The 21,062-nt window shown below is 34.5% G+C and overlaps 1 protein-coding gene across 3 annotated transcripts in view; it reads right to left on the bottom strand.

Annotated features, from left to right (window-relative positions):
* The window catches only part of LRRC27 (leucine rich repeat containing 27), a 71,215-nt gene that overhangs the window by 13,366 nt on the left and 36,787 nt on the right, over positions 1-21,062 (bottom strand). For all 3 annotated transcript variants that reach the window (XM_081954833.1, XM_081954832.1, XM_081954834.1), the window contains exons 6-8: positions 17,396-17,636; positions 14,258-14,389; positions 13,035-13,131 (exon numbers count right to left, since the gene is read on the bottom strand). In XM_081954833.1, the coding sequence (XP_081810959.1) occupies positions 13,035-13,131; positions 14,258-14,389; positions 17,396-17,636 (470 nt within the window). The remainder of the gene's footprint in view (positions 1-13,034; positions 13,132-14,257; positions 14,390-17,395; positions 17,637-21,062) is intronic.

Raw genomic sequence — 21,062 nt, 5'->3', positions numbered from 1 at the left:
TATTTGATCCCAAATTGTGTGTATATTAAAGATGAGTGGATCTCTTGCATAGATCACTGATGTGGGAAGTGCACAGGCTTCATGTTTCTGTTTTTTTGAGTTTCTACATAGTTCAGAACACAATTCCTGTAACTTCCTCAACAGATCCCAGCTCAAGTTGTGTGAAAACTATCCCAGACAAGTCGTCTATTCTGAATCCTCTTACGAAGAGTGTCAGTTTTAATGAAATGACATTTGTCAATGCTTTCCTTTCTAAATTCTAAAGTTAATTATTTCCGATTTCCCATTTTTCTGAATTGCATAGCATCTTTGACAGCTGTATGACATAAATAAGCATGCATGGAGAGCAGTGTGATGGCTTGTCTGAGTGACATCCATGCATGCTGCTGTGAAAAGATGGCATGCTCCACTGGAATTTGCTTTGAAAGCTGTTGCCTTGGGAAACAACTCATGATCCACACTTTGGCGGCTGAATTGCTAATAACATTCAAGAATTATGAGATATCTCAATGTAAAATCAGTATGAAACTTATAAATGCCTATCGTATTTTGTTTGTTAAATTATACCTGCCACCGTACATGGAATCTTGGCTGTTAACCAGAGATGTATGGGAATCAACAGTACAATAAGTATTCACTTCAGCAGCACATAAACTTAAACTGGAATGATAGAGATTAGCATGGCCCTTGCCCAAGGATGACATGAAAATTCATGCAGCATTCCATTATTTTTTCCCCAGGATGCATAGGACAAATTTATACCTCCCTGAGATGTGATGACCTGTGACTCAAATCAGCCTGAATATTTGACTTGTTAGCTAAGTGTTTTGTATTAAGATAGATTTAGTTATCCATGCATTAACTCTTGCTATTTTATATTGGCTTAATATTTTTATCCCATTTAGTAGGTTTTTAAGATTTTTGATTTTTATGCATAATTTAGGTTTTTAAAATGTTTTTTTATCTTTGTGTATTTTACACTTTTAAGTTTTTAAAATTATTAATTGTTTGCCCTCTACGTTTCTTAGGCTGGTCTATGATCATAATAAAGATTTCATGGATTGATAGTACAATAAAACTACAAGAATAATACAAGAAAACACCCAAAATATAAAGTTAAAAATTGCAAAGATGAAATAAAAATCAATAATAGTAATATAAAAAAACAATAGTATTTTTAATCTTCCTCAGGCCCTCTGAAACAATTCAGTTTTTAAAAGCTTATGGAAAGCCAATAAGATAATAGACATTTTACCAATAAGAGGAACTATAACAGCTGCCTGCCTCTCCTCTTACCCAGTTGCTCAACCTTGAAATAAGTAATTAAATTAAAAAAATTATATAGAAGCCATTACTTGCAAAAATCAGAGAACTCTATAAACTGCAATTATAAACACAAATAACAAATGAACAAAACCCCTCATTCCCAACATTTCCTTTTATTCTAATCACTCTATTCTTATGAAAATATATTAATAAGAAGTCTAGTCATTTTTAAAAGAAGAAAAACTAATTCTCAGTATTAGAAGGAAAGGGATTATCCAAGATGGAAGGCTAATGATATTAAACCCAGAAGCTAATCTCTATCTCATTGTCTATCTGATGAGGCCTGTTGTTGCTATTAAAATGAGACAATAAACCACCTAGTGTGGTCATCTTTACAGAGAACAGATCTGCACTTCAAAGCACTCTGTGTCTGAAGAACATGTCAATTCACTAGATTAAAAAAACCCTTTTTAAAGTTCATGCAAAGCAAGGGGATTTAGAAAACCAGACCTATTTTACTGCTAAGGAATCATCCAAACTAAGCAGTTATATATTTCATCTGTTAGCATACTTCTCCTTATTGCAAAATTTGTTACATATCTATTTATTCTCCCCCCGCCCTAAATTTGCATGCACATATGCAAATTGACACACATATATTTTCTGTAATTTATTGTCCTTTTTAATTTTGGAGAGAGGAATTACCCTGTGTGGAGGAGGGGCAGCCTGCTTTTATCCTATACTTGACTTTTTAATAGTAGATATACAAGAAGCAGATTTCCCTACATTCGGGTGAGCTGTTTTATTGTACCTAGTGGTAAAGATACTACTTTCATATTACATCTTACTCTTTGTAATACAACGTTTAGTACAGGAGCTGGGGGTAAGGGATAATCACAAGGCACATAGCTAACCAATTTACTTGTTTATATAATGTCACAACAACAAAGTAGAAACTTCAGATATGACATTGACCTCCAAATAATTTCTAAAGTCCTTGCTCTCCCTAATTTGCTGTAAAATAAATCACATCGCTGTTTGCAAAACAGCCTTAAAGATAATGTCAATGACATTCCATGTAGAACCCAGCCTTTATCAGCTCTTATCAGATCATGACTCTTCAAAATATTCGTGTTTATTTTTTAGAGATACATGTTGTAGGATAAAAATGGTATGACAACATTTCAGCAAGAAAATCTTCTCATGTAAATAAGTTAAGAGATTTGGGTTTTGTTTACAGCTTTGTATGTGCTTTCAGTCCTAGCATTCTGGCATGGTCTACCTGTTTTAATAAAGTGGTAAATGTTAAACAGTCTTTTTATGGCGGTTAGAAAACATTCGAAATGAACAGTATAAACACATCTGCTTTTGTGTTTTCACTCTTTTAAATGAGACTGGAAAATGAAGGTCTTTTTCATGCTAACTAAAACAAGGCGAAACCTGCCTGCATGTTACCTATGGTCTGATACTTTTCCATATACCAATAGAAAAGAATGTCTGCAGCTCAGGGATGAAATGTGGCTCGCTTGGTGCTTTCTGAGCTTGTTTGTTTGCTGGCAGATGTTTCCTGACCAGACTCTGGCAAAAAAAAAAAAAACAACAACCCCAACCTCAGAAAGCACCAAGGTCTCCAAACTTCTCATGTCTTCCTAGTAATAGTTACATAATAAGTAACCTATACGAAATGCATTACCCACCTATATGTGTGTGAGATATCTGAAAGGGCTTGAGGGGGTATATAACTCAAATAAGACTACGTGTACTTTTGCAGAAAAAAACAGCATGAGTATCCCAAAGAATCAGAACACTGAGTTTATTACAGATTTCCCACCTTGGACAGTTTCAGGCATATTCAATGTGAGTTACATAAATAAACATGAAGATATAAAATTAACTTTTGTTGATCCAATATTTTGGATCATAACTCCCAGAATTTGCAGCCCAAGACAGCTGGAAGGCACTAGGTTGGAGGTGATTGACAGGATCAAAAGCCAATCTTTTTTATTCTTTCCAAAGCAATGGAATGTTAGAAAGATCAGGAGGGCTCAGAACATTGAGAACAGGAAAGGTCTCCTGCAACAGGAATACATTTGCTATGATGATAGAAACCAACACAAGAAAACAGTTGTTCAAATACGATTTGGCTTATGCTGAGAACTTTGAGCAAAAACATTAAGAAAAAAAATTCTTATGACAAGTTGTTCAGAATGCTGTGGATTGCTCCATTCTAAACTTTCTTCTTTTCTTTGGTCATGTGGCTCAAGGTAGAATGATATAATTCATCATATGCCTATTGATTTTAGGGTGCTTAACTACAATACACTTTTCAACAAGTAAATCAGTTGTGCAGGGATGGTGGGGTGTGTATAGAAATGTCTGACACAGTTTCAGAGTTATCTACAGCACCATTTCTTTTATCTCCTTTCTAAATAAATATTTCAAAATTGTTCTGTTATCTGGGGTGCTGATTGTATTCTCCCCAGAGAAGACTAGATTGCTCAATAACTATTATATCCCCTGAATTCAGTTGTTAAACTTGAAATAATTATAGCCCAGAAACTTTGAGTCCATCAAGACCAATGGTCAATCTGGGAGGCACCTACTATCCAAGGAAGCTACCAATTTATGCAACATGACAGGGTTTCTGCACCAAGCTGTGAGATTTTGAATTCCAATGGATAATATGCTTTCTGCATCCTCACAATCCAAGAGCTACAATTATTAGGGATGGGTGGTTGATTGGGAGGCAAAAAGATGTGATGGACTGTTGATGATATCTATACAATCTATCTGCAACTTCTTAAACAAATGAGATACCTTTTTGCAAAAAGAAATAGGGAAAGGAACCAACTGGAGGCATTTTGTTAGTTTGTAGCTCTCCTTCAAGTGAGTCTCTGTTCTGCCTCTGGATGGATTCATACAAGAATCTTAAATGAGGCAATCAAACATTGAGGCTTACCAACTCTATTCCCACACCGTGCAAAGTTTGGCTATTATAATATTAACGGGTTTTTAATTTTTCTGGTAGCATGTTTAACTAAATGGTTCAATATTTTGAGCGAACCCAGAAGATGGATTACTTCAGTAACCACGTTAGATGATGTAAATATGCTGGTGAATGATTATTTATAAATAAATAGATTCTCTTTCTGGATTTTGCAGGGAAATGCCATACGTTTTAGAGAATAAGTTATTCATCTGAATTTCCCCACTATTAATTGTTGTAATGGAAGTTTTTAAGAGTAAAAAAATCAAACTTGGCTAGAGGAGAATTATATCTTTTCTGGAAACAAATCTAAAAACTTTTTAGGCACTTCTCTCTCCTCCCTGAGAACTAAACGTAACATATTTTGTTTAGGAACGCTGCTTCCACACAAGGCTTTTATTGTGCAATTGCCCTACTACACACAAGGAATTTAACCAGTGCAAGATGAGGTCCAGATGTTACTATCTTCAATTTGTAACCCCAAAGTTTCCTTTGTAATGTTGCCTACTAGAAAATCACTCAGTTGCAAGAAAAAGGCAGGCTGATTCCACAATGTCTTATGATTGGTAGCATCCAAAGCTGCTTCTTTGAAAGCATTTCTACAACAGCTTAGTCATGCTTTCAATAAATGCTACATAACAGATAATAGACAAGCACAGGTAAAAATTGCACTGTAATTCCAGAAAGTATGATCTGAATTCTTCTCACAGTAATTCAGCTAGAGGTGTCCCATTCTTATTAGTGGCAACAAGAAGCATTAGTCAATGTGGCTGTTACTGTTCCAAGCGTAAAGAACCATTTGTTATCATGATAACCTTTCCCCTTGGTACCTTTATTGATGTCAATACATGTATCTCTTTTAGATGAATCTCAAAAGATAAATTGAAGCAATTTGGAAAGGCACTTGATATTTGCAAAATTGTGGTTTTTATTTTGGTTCCACTTGGTGAGTTCAACTTTGCCAGGTTTTAGAGAATACACACACAATACCATCAGTTTTTCAGATGCCTTCTGGACTAAGGTATGACAAGATAAAGCTACAGCAAAATGGATACAGATTATGTGAGGAGAGAGGATTTGGGGTCTGAGCCAATGAAGCAATGAGGACCTACTTTACAATGATTAATACATAAAGAGGGTTACCAACAGTCGACTATTTATCCTACAGGTATATTGTAAGGCCATTCCGGTATTTAGATCTGTAATGCCCAGTGTATAAACCTTTCAGATATATAGTGACAGGGATTATCTCAATCGTTCTCACCTTAATGGCATTTCTTGGGGCAGGAATTTTTGCACTGAGTATAAACATCTCCAACAGAAAAACCGTTCCATGCATAAACCAGAAATCATTTTAGTAATGCCAAGGATGGGGGGGGGGATGGGATAATTTGTTTGTCGGTTGAACAGTTTAGATACTGGAAGCCTAAAATGGTGCTAATGCTGGCAGGTTTGTATGATCTACTTGGTTTACTAAACTCTGAGATCTACCAATCAATCAGTTGCAAGAGAGTGCGACAAGCAAACAATCACTGCTCTCCCTCCAAAGGTGGGGGAATTTGGATAACATTGAAGTTGCATTCCCAAAATGGATGCTATGGGAGGCTTGATAAGTCACAGACATTGGGGTTGTTAAGTCTAATAAACCACTCTCTATTATCTTAGTTTACTTTTCCTTTGGGTATTTTTTCTGCTTAGAAGAGGCAGAATCATGATCTTTTCAGGGTGGACCAAACTAATGGAAAGAAGATGGACCCAGGAGGCCTGATTATTCAGAAACCAAGGTCAGGAAAATAGACTATATATCTCAAGTGTAAAATCAGAAGTGAGGAAGGCAGAACCAACCAGAGTCCTGGAAAGGTATAAAAGGTCCACCTGAAGGATACTTGGGTTTTCAGAGCCATTGGATTCCTTCCCCCTCATTACTTTGTTTCTGTAATCCTCAAGTTTCTGGTTAGATCAATCAAATAACTAATGATTGCAACGAGTAAAGATGTTTGCACTTAAAAATATAAGAACAATCATTATGAAAAGAAAACCACTTTAAAAGTTTTTGCCTAGCTCCCTATGATTTTTTTTGCTTACTACAAATAAAAACATGGATTTATTTTTGATTTTATGTTTTTCCCCATTCTGCAGATCTTTAGAGTTGCAGAGAATATGTTGTGAAAGTCTCTGAAACAAGCAGCTGCAAATTAAGATAATGAGTGTTTCTTCACAGTTAAGACTGTCATTATTTTATAGACTGGTAAAGCCCATGAGATGTGAAAATCCCAGCTCCTAAATGCTTTGAATAAGATTCATTTCTGCCCACAAATGGCCATGATTTGGCATGCTTGACCTAGAACTTATGAAAATTATTTTAAAATTATTTAAAAAATCAAGCAGCTGGTAAGTTACCAAATCCTAAATTTGTGGCTGAAAGTGATATATATATATATATATATATATATATATATATATATATATATATATATATATATATATATATATATATATATATATATATATATATATATATATATGAAAATCTACGAATATATATATATATATATATATATATATATATATATATATATATATATATATATATATATATATATATATATATATATATATATATATATATATATATATATATATATATATATATATATATATATATATATATATATATATATATATATATATATATATATATATATATATATATATATATATATATATATATATATATATATATATATATATATATATATATATATATATATATATATATATATATATATATATATTCGTAGATTTTCATGGGTGTAGGTATGCTGGTTTTGTTGTATTCGGGTCTTTTCCCGTGTAAGGTTGAGGTTGTCTTTGCAACATTTCGGCAGGATCTCACCTGCCATCTTCAAGCGGCCTAACCAAACGCCTAGCCGACAAAGACCACCTGAAAACTGAATTACACAAACTCACAAATGTATTAATCTCCAATGGATTCCAAAGAAAAACAATCACCAACCTAATCCAAAAAGAGACTCCCCCAAAAAACCAAGACATAGAACAGGACAATGGCATCGCCCTCCTCCCTTACATCAAAGGCACCACAGATAAAATCAGCAAAATTCTCCACAAGCACAATATCAGGACAGCCTTCACCACTGACCAAAAAATAGCCAACATCTTAAGAAACCCCAAAGACAAAATCCAGCTAGAAAACCAAGGAGTCTACAAAATACCATGCAAAATCTACATAGCCCAGCAATATACATAGGACAAACAAACAGGAGGATAAATGCACGCATCACAGAACACAAGAACGCAGTAAGAAAAAAAGAAAAACTTCCTCCCTTTTCCAGCACCTTAAAGCTACAGGACATGAAATCAACTTTGAAGGAGCCAGGTTAATCTCCAAAACAGAACACCTCCACAAGAGAATAATTATGGAAGCCATCGAAATAGAGAAACACCCCCACAACATGAATAAACGTGATGATACCTCCCGCCTACCAAACATCTGGAAACCAGCCCTAGCCAAACGAACACCACCCACCACCCAAGCCGTTACAATGCAAAACAACAATGCACACACAGCCTGCACCAATCAGCACCAATCTACCAATCATGATACAACCACACAACCAATCATTCCACTTACTGAAACAAAGCCAGCACCCCATCCCCTCCCACCAAGACTTACAGAAAGACGGCAGCTCCGTTCCCATTTTAAGCCCACGCTTGAAGATGGCAGGTGAGATCCTGCCGAAACGTTGCAAAGACAATCTGAACCATACACGGCAAAAGACCCGAATACAACAAAACCAGCATATATATATACATATACATATACATATACATCATATACATATACATATACATATACATATACATACACATACATACATACATACATACATATATATGTATATATATTTATATAAGCACATTTTTTCTAGTTTATTAATCTTCCATTTTAAAGAATATAGTACACAAAATTAGGCTAAGCGGATTTCCTTCAATGCACACCTCCATTTTTAAAAACCTTTTAAAGAAAGTATAGTACTTTGGGGCTCAGAGAAATTTCTGGAAACAAAAATAATGTTGAAATTTGGAGATTTGATTTATTTCTCTTTAACTGAAAGAATTAAAATAGAAAGTTGGGGTAAGGTAGTGGCCTTCAACAATATACATACCACATTAACTTCCATACTATTGTTTTAAGGGTTAGGGTTAGGATTTAACAGAAAAACTGAATTTGCAAATCCTAAATTTCATTTTCCACCTCTGCTCTCGATTTTAAGTCACCAAATTAGGGAAGAGAGGTTTTTATTATTATATCAGTTTCTGAATTACATATTCATCAGCAGTTTATAAGCAAGACCTGGCAAATGCTGAAAGAAATATAAGGTTTTCAGATTCATTCAGATCCCTAATTGTTCTCTCTTCTTTTTGTAGTTCTTTTAAATATACTGTTATTTGAAGATATTGAAACGGATCAGATGGTTTTGTATATTTGCATTATCACATTTTGATGTATATATGATTTGTGTCTGTCTACTGAACAAAATTCTTCATACATTTATCTTCATGAAAAACAACAACAATGGGGCAAGAATTTGGAAAGCTTCTTATATTTATTCCCAACTTTAATACATTGTTTTTTATTGTACATAATACAAATTATCTTATAACTGTTCATTTCTGTTTGTATCAATCTAAAGATAATTTGTCCATCTGGGAGTCCTGTTCCCTCAAAGAAGGTAACACAACCACAGAGTGATAAAATCCAATATGTAATCCAAATTAAACAGCTATCCTGGTTAATACAGTTTGAAGTTCAGGGCTGCCAGATTGCCTTGGTCTTCTGAGAGCTGCAGTTTCTTACATTTAATCCTCAATCTTTTATTAGGCCATGTAAAATTTGTTACTTGTCTCTGCCAGTCATTGAATAACTTGTTTTCAATTTTCTATTTTTTTGTCTGAGGAAAAAGATTTTTAAATTGTCACTGTTAAGGCCATTGAGAGTCAGACAGGCTAGCTAATTTACTGCAAACCATCCAGAGACCTACCAATAGATAGTAACTTAGCTTCTTCTCACACACTTTAAGGATTATTAAAGGAAGATACTAAAGTATGATTTGCAGTGACAAAATCATGGAACACTCACTGTGCCTCTTTGTGTATATATTTGAATTTATCTTCCAACCAAGCCATTCAGATAAATGAATTCAGTGGTTTGACACAGCAATCAATCAAGGGTAAAGTTAAGTCTCCTTCAGAACTTTGATTCTTCATGTTGTCACGAACAAGGTCATTGTTGCTTTCTTAACAATGCAGAAGTGGTTTGCTATTGTTTCTTCTTCTATTGTTTCTTCTAAGATTTTTTTTCAATTTACCAAACTACAGCCTAGGAATTCTTAATGATCTCTCATACTAAGTTTAGCTTATGTAGACTTGTTTTTTTTTAATCCGACAAAGTCAGCCAGGTCAGCCATATAATCAAGGCAATCATTTTACAATCTATCCAATAAGATTTAGCAATGATACACCAAGCAGCCTTTTCTTCTGCTCTGCTTATACCATGAATTTTTGACATTTTACCTACAAATCATCTTTAGAACTACCCTTTAATTAACTGATAGAAATAGAGGAAACACAGTCATGTTTGTTCCTTTATGGTTTGCATTATTAATTTGATATTGTTTAAGCCTGCAGCCTCACTGCAATTAAATACTATGGTGGTACAGTGCCCTCTTGTGTTTCCCACATATTCATTCAGGGTAGACACTAAGAGAATAATTTTCAAATTATTCATACAAAATATCCAAACACATGTCATTATAAAAGTCTAAATTTGGTGTAATTATTAATCCTTTTAAATCATTCTCTTGATTAGTTCCTCTTATTTTTAAAACTAAAATGTGAAGATCAAGGACATAAGGATTTAGTATCACAACCAATTCTTTCATTGAGCTCTAAAATCTTCAAAATTCAGGACTCTAGAAATCAGTGAAAGAATGTTCTATTATCAACTGATATCCCTATGATCTCTATAGGGAGGGTCTGAAAATTGGACTTTCATTGAACCTGGAAGCAGAAGAAACTCTTTCCTCCACATCAACAGCCTTAATTAGATTGGGTTTGTACACTATGCTAAACCATATCACAATTTATTAGGTTTAGACTTAGCAAATTTGATGAGTTCAACACAATTGTTTATGGTAAGACTTATGGCACTATGTGTATCTAAGTGCAGCTTAGTTGACAAGTTATGGATAAGGAAGCCACAGCTGAACATTAAGTGTAAACAAGTTCTGATGGATAGCTAAGAAAGGGATGTCAAATTAAGTGTCTGAAAGCACTATCACAAATACTGTAAACAATTGTGATTAATAGCCCTGATTTTTTAGAATAGGTTAAGCCTACACAGTTTTTCATTTTAACTTCACTGAAATAGCTTCATTTAAATAATAAATGCCCAATGATTTGGGGAAAAATACTATACTGTACTGCAAAAAAAAAGTTATAATAAAATCAATAAAATGATCATCTAAACACTTGGCCCAATCTCATAGCCTTAAAATATTTTAAACAAATAAAAATGAAAGCCAGATACATGCCATTCTTTTGAGTCTAGAAGCACCATTCATAAGCTTTACCTGTTCCAATGACTGCTCATTGGTTGTTTTGTTAAATTATAATAAACAGAGTTACAGCAAGCAGCATTATCTAATTACATTAGTAAAGCTAAGCAGAGTTGGACCATGTTGTTATTTGTTAAGTTCTTGTGCTCGCTGAACTTGGTTGTTTGCTGCCTTGCAGACATTTCAGAACCCAACTAGGTAACATCATCAGTGTTAATCTTCCATGGGGAGCAAACCTAACAGTCAGTAATACTGATGATGTTACCTAGTTGGGTAATAAAACATCTGCAAACAAGCTACTAAGCTAAGACAGCATCAATCATCCTACAGTTCAACCTCGAGCTGCATATATTCTCCTCTACTAGAACTTTGTTACTTGGATAGATGACTATCTGAAAATCACAGTAGCATAAGCCTGACCACAGAGAAAAATTGGGGGGAAATGTAGCTATGCATTCCACTTCAATTTTGCTGTTGTCAAAGTGGCCCATCCACATGATCACCAGGAGTAGAGGAAGACTTTACTTCTTTAAATGAACTGAGGGACTTGCTCTATTTACAGGGTTACAAAACAAAGAGTTTCTCTCTTGGGACCCTGATGGCAGATTTTTCTCTCTGGATTAACTATAACATCCAGCCTACATTTACTTGAATTTGGCATAAGTAAAATCTCAGGAGACAGCCATCAACAATCCTATTTTAAATTAAAGCCCTTCTGTTTCAACGCCTCCAAACAGCTTGGGCAGCCACAGCTTTTGAATAGCTATGTGCAGGATGTTTTGACACCTACTGCACACATGGGTTCTCGCTGCAGGGTGAAGAGCTGATGTAAGTATTTACTTACATTTGCACGCTTCCTCCAAAGTTCTGGGGGTGGGTAGTCATAAATTAAAATAAAGTTGAAGAAAAAGTTTGCTGTGTAGGTTAATTTACTGGGGACTAATCTACATAGGACACCATCTTGAGGGAGGGAGGGAGGGAGGGAGAGACATGATTAATTCAGATAGGAAAAAAAAAGGTGGCAGGATCTGAAAATGTATTTTATGCTGCTATCACTGCTGTAGCTCTTGTAGGCCAGTCCATATCTGTTCTACTGTTCCATATTTTATTATTACTGTTATATTAGAACCAGATTCAGCTGTAATTTTAAATGTGTATTCTGAACATTTGCACTTTCACATTTTAACACATTAAACACATTTAAAATTTTATTTTTCTGAGAAATATCACTACCTTTTTCAAATACATATACCGGTTATATAATATCTGTGAATATATATTGGGCTAACATATTGCCCTTATCAGATGCTGATATTTACCATTTCTCCATTCCCTACTTCTTTCTCTCTGAGTGTGTATGTCCTTGGGTGGAAACTCTGGTTATGGATCTCACGATCTAACCAAACTGAACCTTTGGCACTAGTCAGCCCAAGAGGCTCTAAAACAAGATCTATCAAATTAAATTGATCCAGATATTTTCACAGAAATACAAATAATTCATTCTGAAAGCAAAGACTCAACAAATTAAGGACAGAAAGATAGCTAGGGCCTTCACAAGATGATTAGATTATCCTGAGATGCCTTAATCTCCAAGAATTTTGCCAAAGTCTTAATTTTTGTGCTTTCAACTATTTTCAAGATATTCTCCACATCTAATCGTCAAAATCAAGAATCGAGAATGCATCTTTTCCATTTTCTATGTGAAGACCAAATCAGATGACCAGCTATTCTACAACTGATGATTGTTTACATAATTAAGGAAGTATAAGTTAAATACTGTTCCAGAGTGGTCTGGCACATATCATAGGATTAATGAAGGTACTTCTAATTTGGGTCACCAGAAATCTTCTCCTAAATCGTGTGTGTGTGTGTGTGTGTCAAACTTTCATTGAAAGTCGCATCAGTGTTGTGTTTGACCTCGGGAGGTGGGGTGGGGGTGGCCACCTGTACGCCACTCATGTCAGGGCCTTGAGTTTGACACCTAAATCCTGTCCTAAATACATAATTCAGCTATGGGGAAATAACTGCAATGAAATACAGTACAAAGCATTTAGGTCAGGAGTACAGAGAACCCCAATATCAATATTTCACTATAAAAACCAGCAACATATTTTTGCAGAACAAAATCATATGCTGATACATACCATTGTGTTTCCTTTTTGGGGTGAATATGTATATATTCCTTTCTTTTCTCTTATCTTTCTGGCCTGTTTTCTCCATTTCTGAAGAACTTCTTTATCTCTTCAAAAACATTTTAAAAGTATTTAACATTTCACCACTAAGTCACATAGTCAATATTGGAATTAACTTTCCAGAAAAACACCACACTTTGAAAATCATACTGGAATTTTATTCTTGAGCAAGTGTGTATAATATTTTTGAAGATGAACAATCATAATAGAACAATGATTCTATTTCTAGATACTAAATATAACCTATCATATGTTGTGTGTATACATGGACATTCATATAGATATTGATTTAAGAGCAGCTTTAGGTTATTCACACAGCAGAAATGGCTAAACCTCCCTTATTCAAGCTTCAGTGCTGCTCAAAGAAGCCAGGTGCTTTTTGGCAATCACAAAAATAGTGAAATTAAGTATATATCTGGTTTAAACTTTCAAAACTGAATATGAAACAAGAAAGCAAATATGTCAGTTTATGCAAGTCTAATATTTTCCTGCGTATTTAAAGTCAGGATGAATTTAGTTAAAATTCTGCAACTGTGAAAAAGATGCTGGACAGAGGTGGTAGAAATATTGCTGAGAGGCTATGGTGAGAAACAGTAGGTATAGAAATATTACTGTCTACACACCCTAGCTATCATTTCTTAAATGAGTATGATCTTAACCTAGAAATTTGGTTTAAAAGTTTATTTAACATGTTAGATTTTCACTGATCCTATTATCATCATGTGAAAATGCAGTCTTAGAATAATAAGGGGGAAAAAGTAACAATATGAAGGAACTGATTGAATATGGCAGTGAAAAATAGGAGGTGCATAACAATCTTTCTTCTGTTTACTGCTTTCCTGCACTAAAAATAATCTTCCTTATTGATTTAAAATCATGGATCTGCTCCTATTATCTGTGGCATAAATCTTGCACTCTGCAAGTAGCAAAAGCAAATCAAAGCTGGATGGATAGTCATTTTTAAAATGAAAAACCACCGTGTTTTTCTGTCAAGTAGTAACATCTTCTATATTAGGGCTTTCATATTTAGGCTTGAAAAATTCTGATTGTCAGATGGCAGAAAGATAATACAGAAATAAACCTCTGCCACCATCTACTGATCTTCTAGATTTCTGCAACCCATATTTAGTAAACTTATTTACGCTAATTTTGTTGAAAATAATTATAACACTTACTTTCTCCGCTGTTCAATTAAAGCTTGTTTTTCCCTCATTTCTTTTAATGCTGCCAATCTGCACTCCTCTGCCATTTTACTCTGGATTATGAAATCATATGATGAAGCAGCAGGAAACAGATTCTTTTTATTCCTTTAAAATAGACTTGTTAACTTCAGTCAATTATATTTGTCATCAAAAGCTATGCAGAACAACACAGTAGTTGAACAAAAAATCTCTATAATCATCTCTACTTTCTTCAGGCTTTATTTTATTTTTTAAAAAAGTCTACTTCAGAATTACTACTGTTCCAGACAGACACCAGTTTAACAAAGCAGACTTGAGAATTATATCATTCCCATAACCCTTTTTCTGTTTGGTTCTCATCTAATTTACATTTGTTCCTTGCATTTTTTCCCCAAAAATTTAAGGTCATAGTTTCTTAGCATGATTGTGCTAAATTGAAATAAACTGTACATGAATTATAAATATTAAAACAATAAAATTGGTTTGAGCATAATTTGGAGTTTGTTTGTTTGTTCTTTAGGTAATTTACTCTTAAACATTTGTTTTTTGCCCAGTTTTGTGTATAAACCATATCCAGATTTTTTTTTTGGGGGGGGGGGGGATTACAGAATTAAGACAGCATGCAGGTTCAATTCAACTACAGTTAGTCATTATTTTACAAGGGAATTCTTTATCAGTTTCAGAGGGACTGAACAATGACTAACTTTGGGCCCAAACCATCTCTTTCTTGGAACATTTGGAACTGAACTGTTATGTTTTTATTGGAATTAAGAATTAGATTCTTATGAAGATAGCAGAAAAATATAGGAAGGCATTAGGAAGTGGGTGTTGTTGAGTTCTTCTTGATGCCTTCAAACTTAACATGGAAATTATTTAATTCATATTAGATCTTAGGTACTGTAAATGGTCATTTATTCAAAAATATGTATTCCATTTCTTAATATACTGATCCTGTAATACAAAACATTACATGCAATCCTCCACCACCTGAATCTTTGAAGAAAAATCTGTTGCTATGTTCTATCTGCCTCTAACCATCAAAATCACAATTTTAGGTTAGCTCTGTTGCTTTAAAAAAAAAAACACCCAGAAGATTGCATGCTTCAACCAAGGGGATGTCATTTCTCATTTGCTTTGCAAAAAGAGTGAGTTAATTGAAATCATAAGATTTCATAACATTTTAAAAGTTGTTTTGGGATTTGTTTAGATTTAAATGCTAAAACAAGGACTTAGAAAATTATTCTATTTTCAGCATTTTCAAAAATACTTTATGTATAAGATATGAGTGTCTTTTGAAAAATTAGTTGCAAATTTCTATTCATATCAGGGTTATGTTTCAAAACCAGCATTAACAGCTGGTAGCTATCTAAATAAAAGACTTTACAATGGGAACTGCTTTGAGGAATTAATTGTCCAAGTACATATTATGGGCTTCATTTGTTCCTGGCTTTAGATTTCAATTCTCATGTTCTATGTAACTATGTGATTTATTATCATGTAAGTTTTTATAGTTCATGGACCACTAAATCTTATTATGAGAAAATACATTTGTGAGTCTTTAAGAAGCACCAATGTATTTCATCAGTTTTGCTGCAAAACAGATAGTGATACTAAACGGGAACTATCAGGGGTGTCAAACTCAATTTCATTGAGGGCTGCATCAGGGTTGTGTTTGACCTCGGGGGCCAGGGTGAATGTGGCCAAGGTGGATGTGGCCAACTTGACATCACTCGTGTCAGGGCGCCTGTGGCAGCCCAAGGGCTCTGCCAGCAAAAACAGGTACCTGGTTCTGTTTTCAGCCTCCTGCCGCCCTCTGCCAGTTTAAATGGAGCCTGAGAGGGCTGCATGTGGCCCTCCTGAGCTCCGTTTTCACTGGCAGAGGCACCACAGGCTGGTCCTTTGCTGGCCGGTCCTTTGTTGTTTGTAGGGCAGCCCCACAGGCCATTTCTAAACAGCCCGCGGGCCGGGTCCAACCCCTAGGCCTTGAGTTTGACACCCCTGTTCTAGATGATAACTGACCATTTCTTTAATCTTTTTTTTCATTTACCTTTAAAAAATATACTGCTAATTGGTTATATTTGTTGTGGAAAGTATTAGTTTCTGAAAATGACTGTTATCTATTTTGGAATTTATCTATCTATCTATCTATCTATCTATCTATCTATCTATCTATCTATCTATCATCTATCTATCTATCTATCTATCTATCTATCTATCATCTATCTATCTATCATCTATCTATCTATCTATCTATCTATCTATCATCTATCTATCTATCTATCATCTATCTATCTATCTATCTATCTATCTATCTATCTATCTATCTATCTATATATATATATATATATATATATATATGTATGTATAGTACACAGATTCCCTGAATGTGAAATTGTACAGGCAATGTCAATTGTCCCCTGGCTCTTCCTAAATGCTGGTAGTTTTTGACATATGGTTACAATAGAGCCTGGAATTGGGATCATAAGTCACTGTGTTTGTAAGTCAAGGTAGCACATGACTGGACTCAATTTTATGGCTGTTTGAACAATGGTCATAAAATGAATCAAACCATGTAGTTGTTAAATGAATTCATTTTCCTGGATATACATTTTTTTCCCCTGGAAACATGACCATGGAACACTGTAACTGGTCCTGTTTCTGCCAAGAATTTCCTACCAATTCCTGTTATTCATATAGTTGTTGATAGAGATGTATGGCCATCTATTTTTGGAACCAATTATAAGGTTTATCACTAGAATCATTGGCAGAAGCGATGCATGAAGATATTAAAAGTCTTTGAAAAAACAGCAAGGACCCACCCACAGATAATTTTAACGATCGATTCAGAGTAGGAATGATGATACCTGGAAGATTGCTACCCTTTTAAAATTATTATTTTTCCTTAGACTGATACAATAATATCACAATGGTTATGGAAAATTTAAAATTCCATTCTTATTATTGTTGCTTTAAAAAGAAAAGCTTCTAATTTCCCCCTGGGCTTTCTAGATTTTTACTATTTATCAAGCATTTTTTGAATTTTACATACTACGGTAATATATAATCTACATTAGAATGCAAACTGAGTTACCATAAATATAAAAACATAAACTGGCTTATATGTTTTATTACCTTGATGAAAGTATGGATGATTTACGAGAAAGACTTTCCTTTGTCCTGGTTCTCCTTAATGTAAGCATAGATTCATTGGTTACTATTTTGTCTTCAGGATAATCTTGTCTTTCATCTTGGATAAGTTCATCCCTTAGTTTCTTAAATCGTATCATCTCCTCCTCATTAGGCCATCCGTCTGACAAATCCAAACTGGATTTCATGATGTCTGCCAAATTTAATTTTTCAACAGGAGGCATTTCTATTGAAATAAAAAAAAATTGCCTTACACTCATAGATGGAACCAACTGGGAAGGGAAAATAGCAAGAAAGTTATTTTTTGTTCCTTTTGGTTTAGAAATACATATTTACACCCTCTCCCTTCCTTATTGTAATGTAATAAGCATCAAAAAAAAGGAAACAGAAGCTTCACTAAACCCTCAGTTCAGTAGTGCAGAGAATGAAAATAAAATATGCATTTTTCTTGACTCAATCACTCTGGTTTACACATCAGCAAGGGTGTGATCACGTGATGCAAATGTGCTCAGAATCTCTACCCCAGAGAAAAAAACTCAATTGTCAGATTTTGATTATTTTTCCTTCAGTTTTCATAGGAAAAAATATTTAAGCATTTTTAAACAAAACAAAACTAAATTAAATAAACCAAACTTCAAAGCCCTCATTCCTGACCAATTCTTTTATATCGCTGAATAATATGATATCTTTGACTGTTTCCCAAAATATGAACATTAAAATAGTAACCTCCAATACTGACAGTTTATTTATAACCCCCCCCCCCAACACACACACACTTTAAAGTTTAATAGTCCAATTGCCCTGTTTTTTTGCTTCCAGTAATTCTATTAATGAAATAATGGATTTCTAAAAAAAAAAAGCCTCTTCTTATTCTACTTCTTAAAAGTAGGACACCTCTATTGGGTACTACTCTGCATTCTATAAGTTTGGATTACAACCAATAAGGTAGATATAGTTTCTAATGTTCTCTGCTTAGATTTCAGAATCTGTCGGGGATCCAGGAGAAGGCCCTACATATGTACTATATCTTATCTAATCTTAAAATGGATTTCAAATACTACCCTATTATTAGCAAATATGATACTTTCCGCTACTGTAGTTGGAGTAAGGATTATACATCTAAAGCATGGGTGTCAAACTTGCCGCGTCACATTGTTGTCATGACATTTCATTATATTTTTCCTCTTTGCGGAGCTGGGGTGGGCGTGGCCTGTGCGTGACACATCCAGCCCATGGGCCACCAGTTTGACACCTCTAATCTAACAAATCTTAAATTCTGTTGAAACATATTATGACACACTCTTCTTATGCAGGTAGTTCTTAATGTATGACCACAACTAAGCCCAAAATTTATGTTGGCAAGTGAGACAGTTGTTAAGTGAGTTTTGCCTCATTTTACAACCTTTCCTGCCATAGTTGTTAAGTGAATCACTGCAGATGTTAAGTTACTAAACCAGTCGTTAAGTGAATCTGGCTTCCCCATTGACTTTGCTTGCCAGAAGGTAGCAAAAGGTGCTCACATGATCCCTAGACACTGCAACTGTCAAAAATATGAGTCAGTTGCCAAGTGGCTGAATTTTGATCACGTGACCATGGAAACGCTGCAAAGGTTGTAACTATGAAAAACAGTCATAAGTCACATTTTTCAGGGCCGTTGTAACTTTGAATAGTCACTAAATGAACTGCTGCTAAGTTGAGGACTACATGTATGTTATGCAGCTAATTTGATTGGATGCAAAAGATAATCACTGATTTCCTAATATACTTTTTTGAAGTTTTCATAGGAATGTTAGAATGGGGAATCTTTTCTATCCATCACATACTTCTGTTAATGTAGGGCACTGGCAAGAAATGGTGTTGTGTAGAAGAAACATGATGCGTGTTTTGTTGAGGACTTTGTTGAGGATTAAAGTCTGGGTATTTAATTGAAGCTGGAAAACTGATGCAGAGTTATATTCTATGCATATTTTGAATCCCTACTGTCCTATTGGCTAACTGACCAAATGTGCTCAGGTTACTCTCCTGTGTCCCTGGATGATCTTGAGTTTATAGATTCACAAACCAAGTTGATACACTATTTCTGCCCTATGTAAATTGTTGCACTGTAAGTCAATATAACGTAGCCAAGGCAACCTCAGCTCTACCGAAACTGTGCTTTGAGTGGCATTTCGTATCTTAGTTTTGGTTTATATTGTAAAATATGTTATCAATTGAAGCTGTACACCCAGCAAATGCTGGATTGAATGCAATGTGCTTGCTATAAGTGGTCTGGGGGTCTAGAGGTCTAGTGAATAGAACAAAGTAGAGTAAAGTAGACTAGACTAGACTATTCTTTACTGGCCAAGTGTGATTGGACATACAAAGAATTTGTCTTCAGTGCATAAGCTCTCAATGTAATAAAAGCTATAAATGATAAATCGTGGTCACAGGCATCATAAAAATACATTCATCATAAATCATTAGATACAACTGCAAAGTGGTTTATGGTATTATAGGTAGGCTCTAGGAAGTCTTCCATCCTTCTGAGGTCAGTAAAATGAGGATCGAGATTGTTGGGGGCAATATGCTGACTCTGTAAACCAGTTAGAGAGGGCTGTAAAGCACTGTGAAGCAGTGTATAAGTCTATTTGTCTAGCAACTGTTTGAAGTTACAATAGCATTAAAAAAAAGTGACTTACAATCAGTCCTTGAACTTATGAATGTCAAATCACTACAGTTAAGTGATCAAAATTCAACACCATTTATTTACAGTAGTTGCAGTGACCCGAGGTAATGCGATTGTCATTTGCTGGCTTCCCAGTTAGACTCCAAGAAGCAAAATCAATGGGGAAAGCAGGATTTGCTTAACAACCCTGTGATTCACTTAACAACTACAATGATTTGCTTAACAACCATGGCAAAAAAACATCATAAAATTGGCCATGACTCACTTAACTGCCTTGTTTAGCAAAGGAAATTCTGGTTCCAGTTGTGGTCATAAATTGAGCACTATCTGTAGGGGTTTTTGTTTATTTGTTTTTACAGACAGATTCAAGGAAATACTTGTATGGAAAATAAAACCTATGTTTGTAATTATCGAAGCGGAGCTGGTAATTATGAAATAGCTTCATCTTTTCAGGGATGCATAGCTTCTTCCAAATCTTCATTTAGCCACTTGACTCAGATAATTATATTAGTGCTTTTTATAAAATAATGTGTATTTCCTTTCACAGATTTGGGATCTCCCTGCCTGACTCAGAGGAAACATATGTTTTCTTTAATAAATATTGTACTAATTAATAAATCATATAACCCATATGAAGAAACACTGGACTACAATGTGGATTCTACAAGATGCGTATAAGACACAGAGCAGATTCCCCATGTCGCTTGAGAATAGACCAAAAGAGATATCTTCTGCTATATTAGCTTTTAAATACCTAAACTTTATATACATAAACATGCATACATCCAAGCTATGAAAAAAACAAATAAGAATCTGAAACAGGGCTCAAAAGCCTGTTAGGAGGTATCAATGGGATATATACTAAGAAATCATAGCCCTATACCTCTGATTGCCAATTTCTGGCATTAGGGTATTAGAAAAGGTTTAGAAAGAAATAAAAAGAGGTAGTTGCACAGTAGATCTTAAAGAATATGCCAACTGCTTTTT

This window comes from Natrix helvetica, assembly GCF_964273705.1.
Source record: "Natrix helvetica genome assembly, chromosome: 5".
NCBI classification, from domain to species: Eukaryota; Metazoa; Chordata; class Lepidosauria; order Squamata; family Natricidae; genus Natrix; species Natrix helvetica.
The sequence above is the reverse complement of the archived record's forward strand: the minus strand, read 5'-3'. Positions and strand labels throughout refer to the sequence as shown.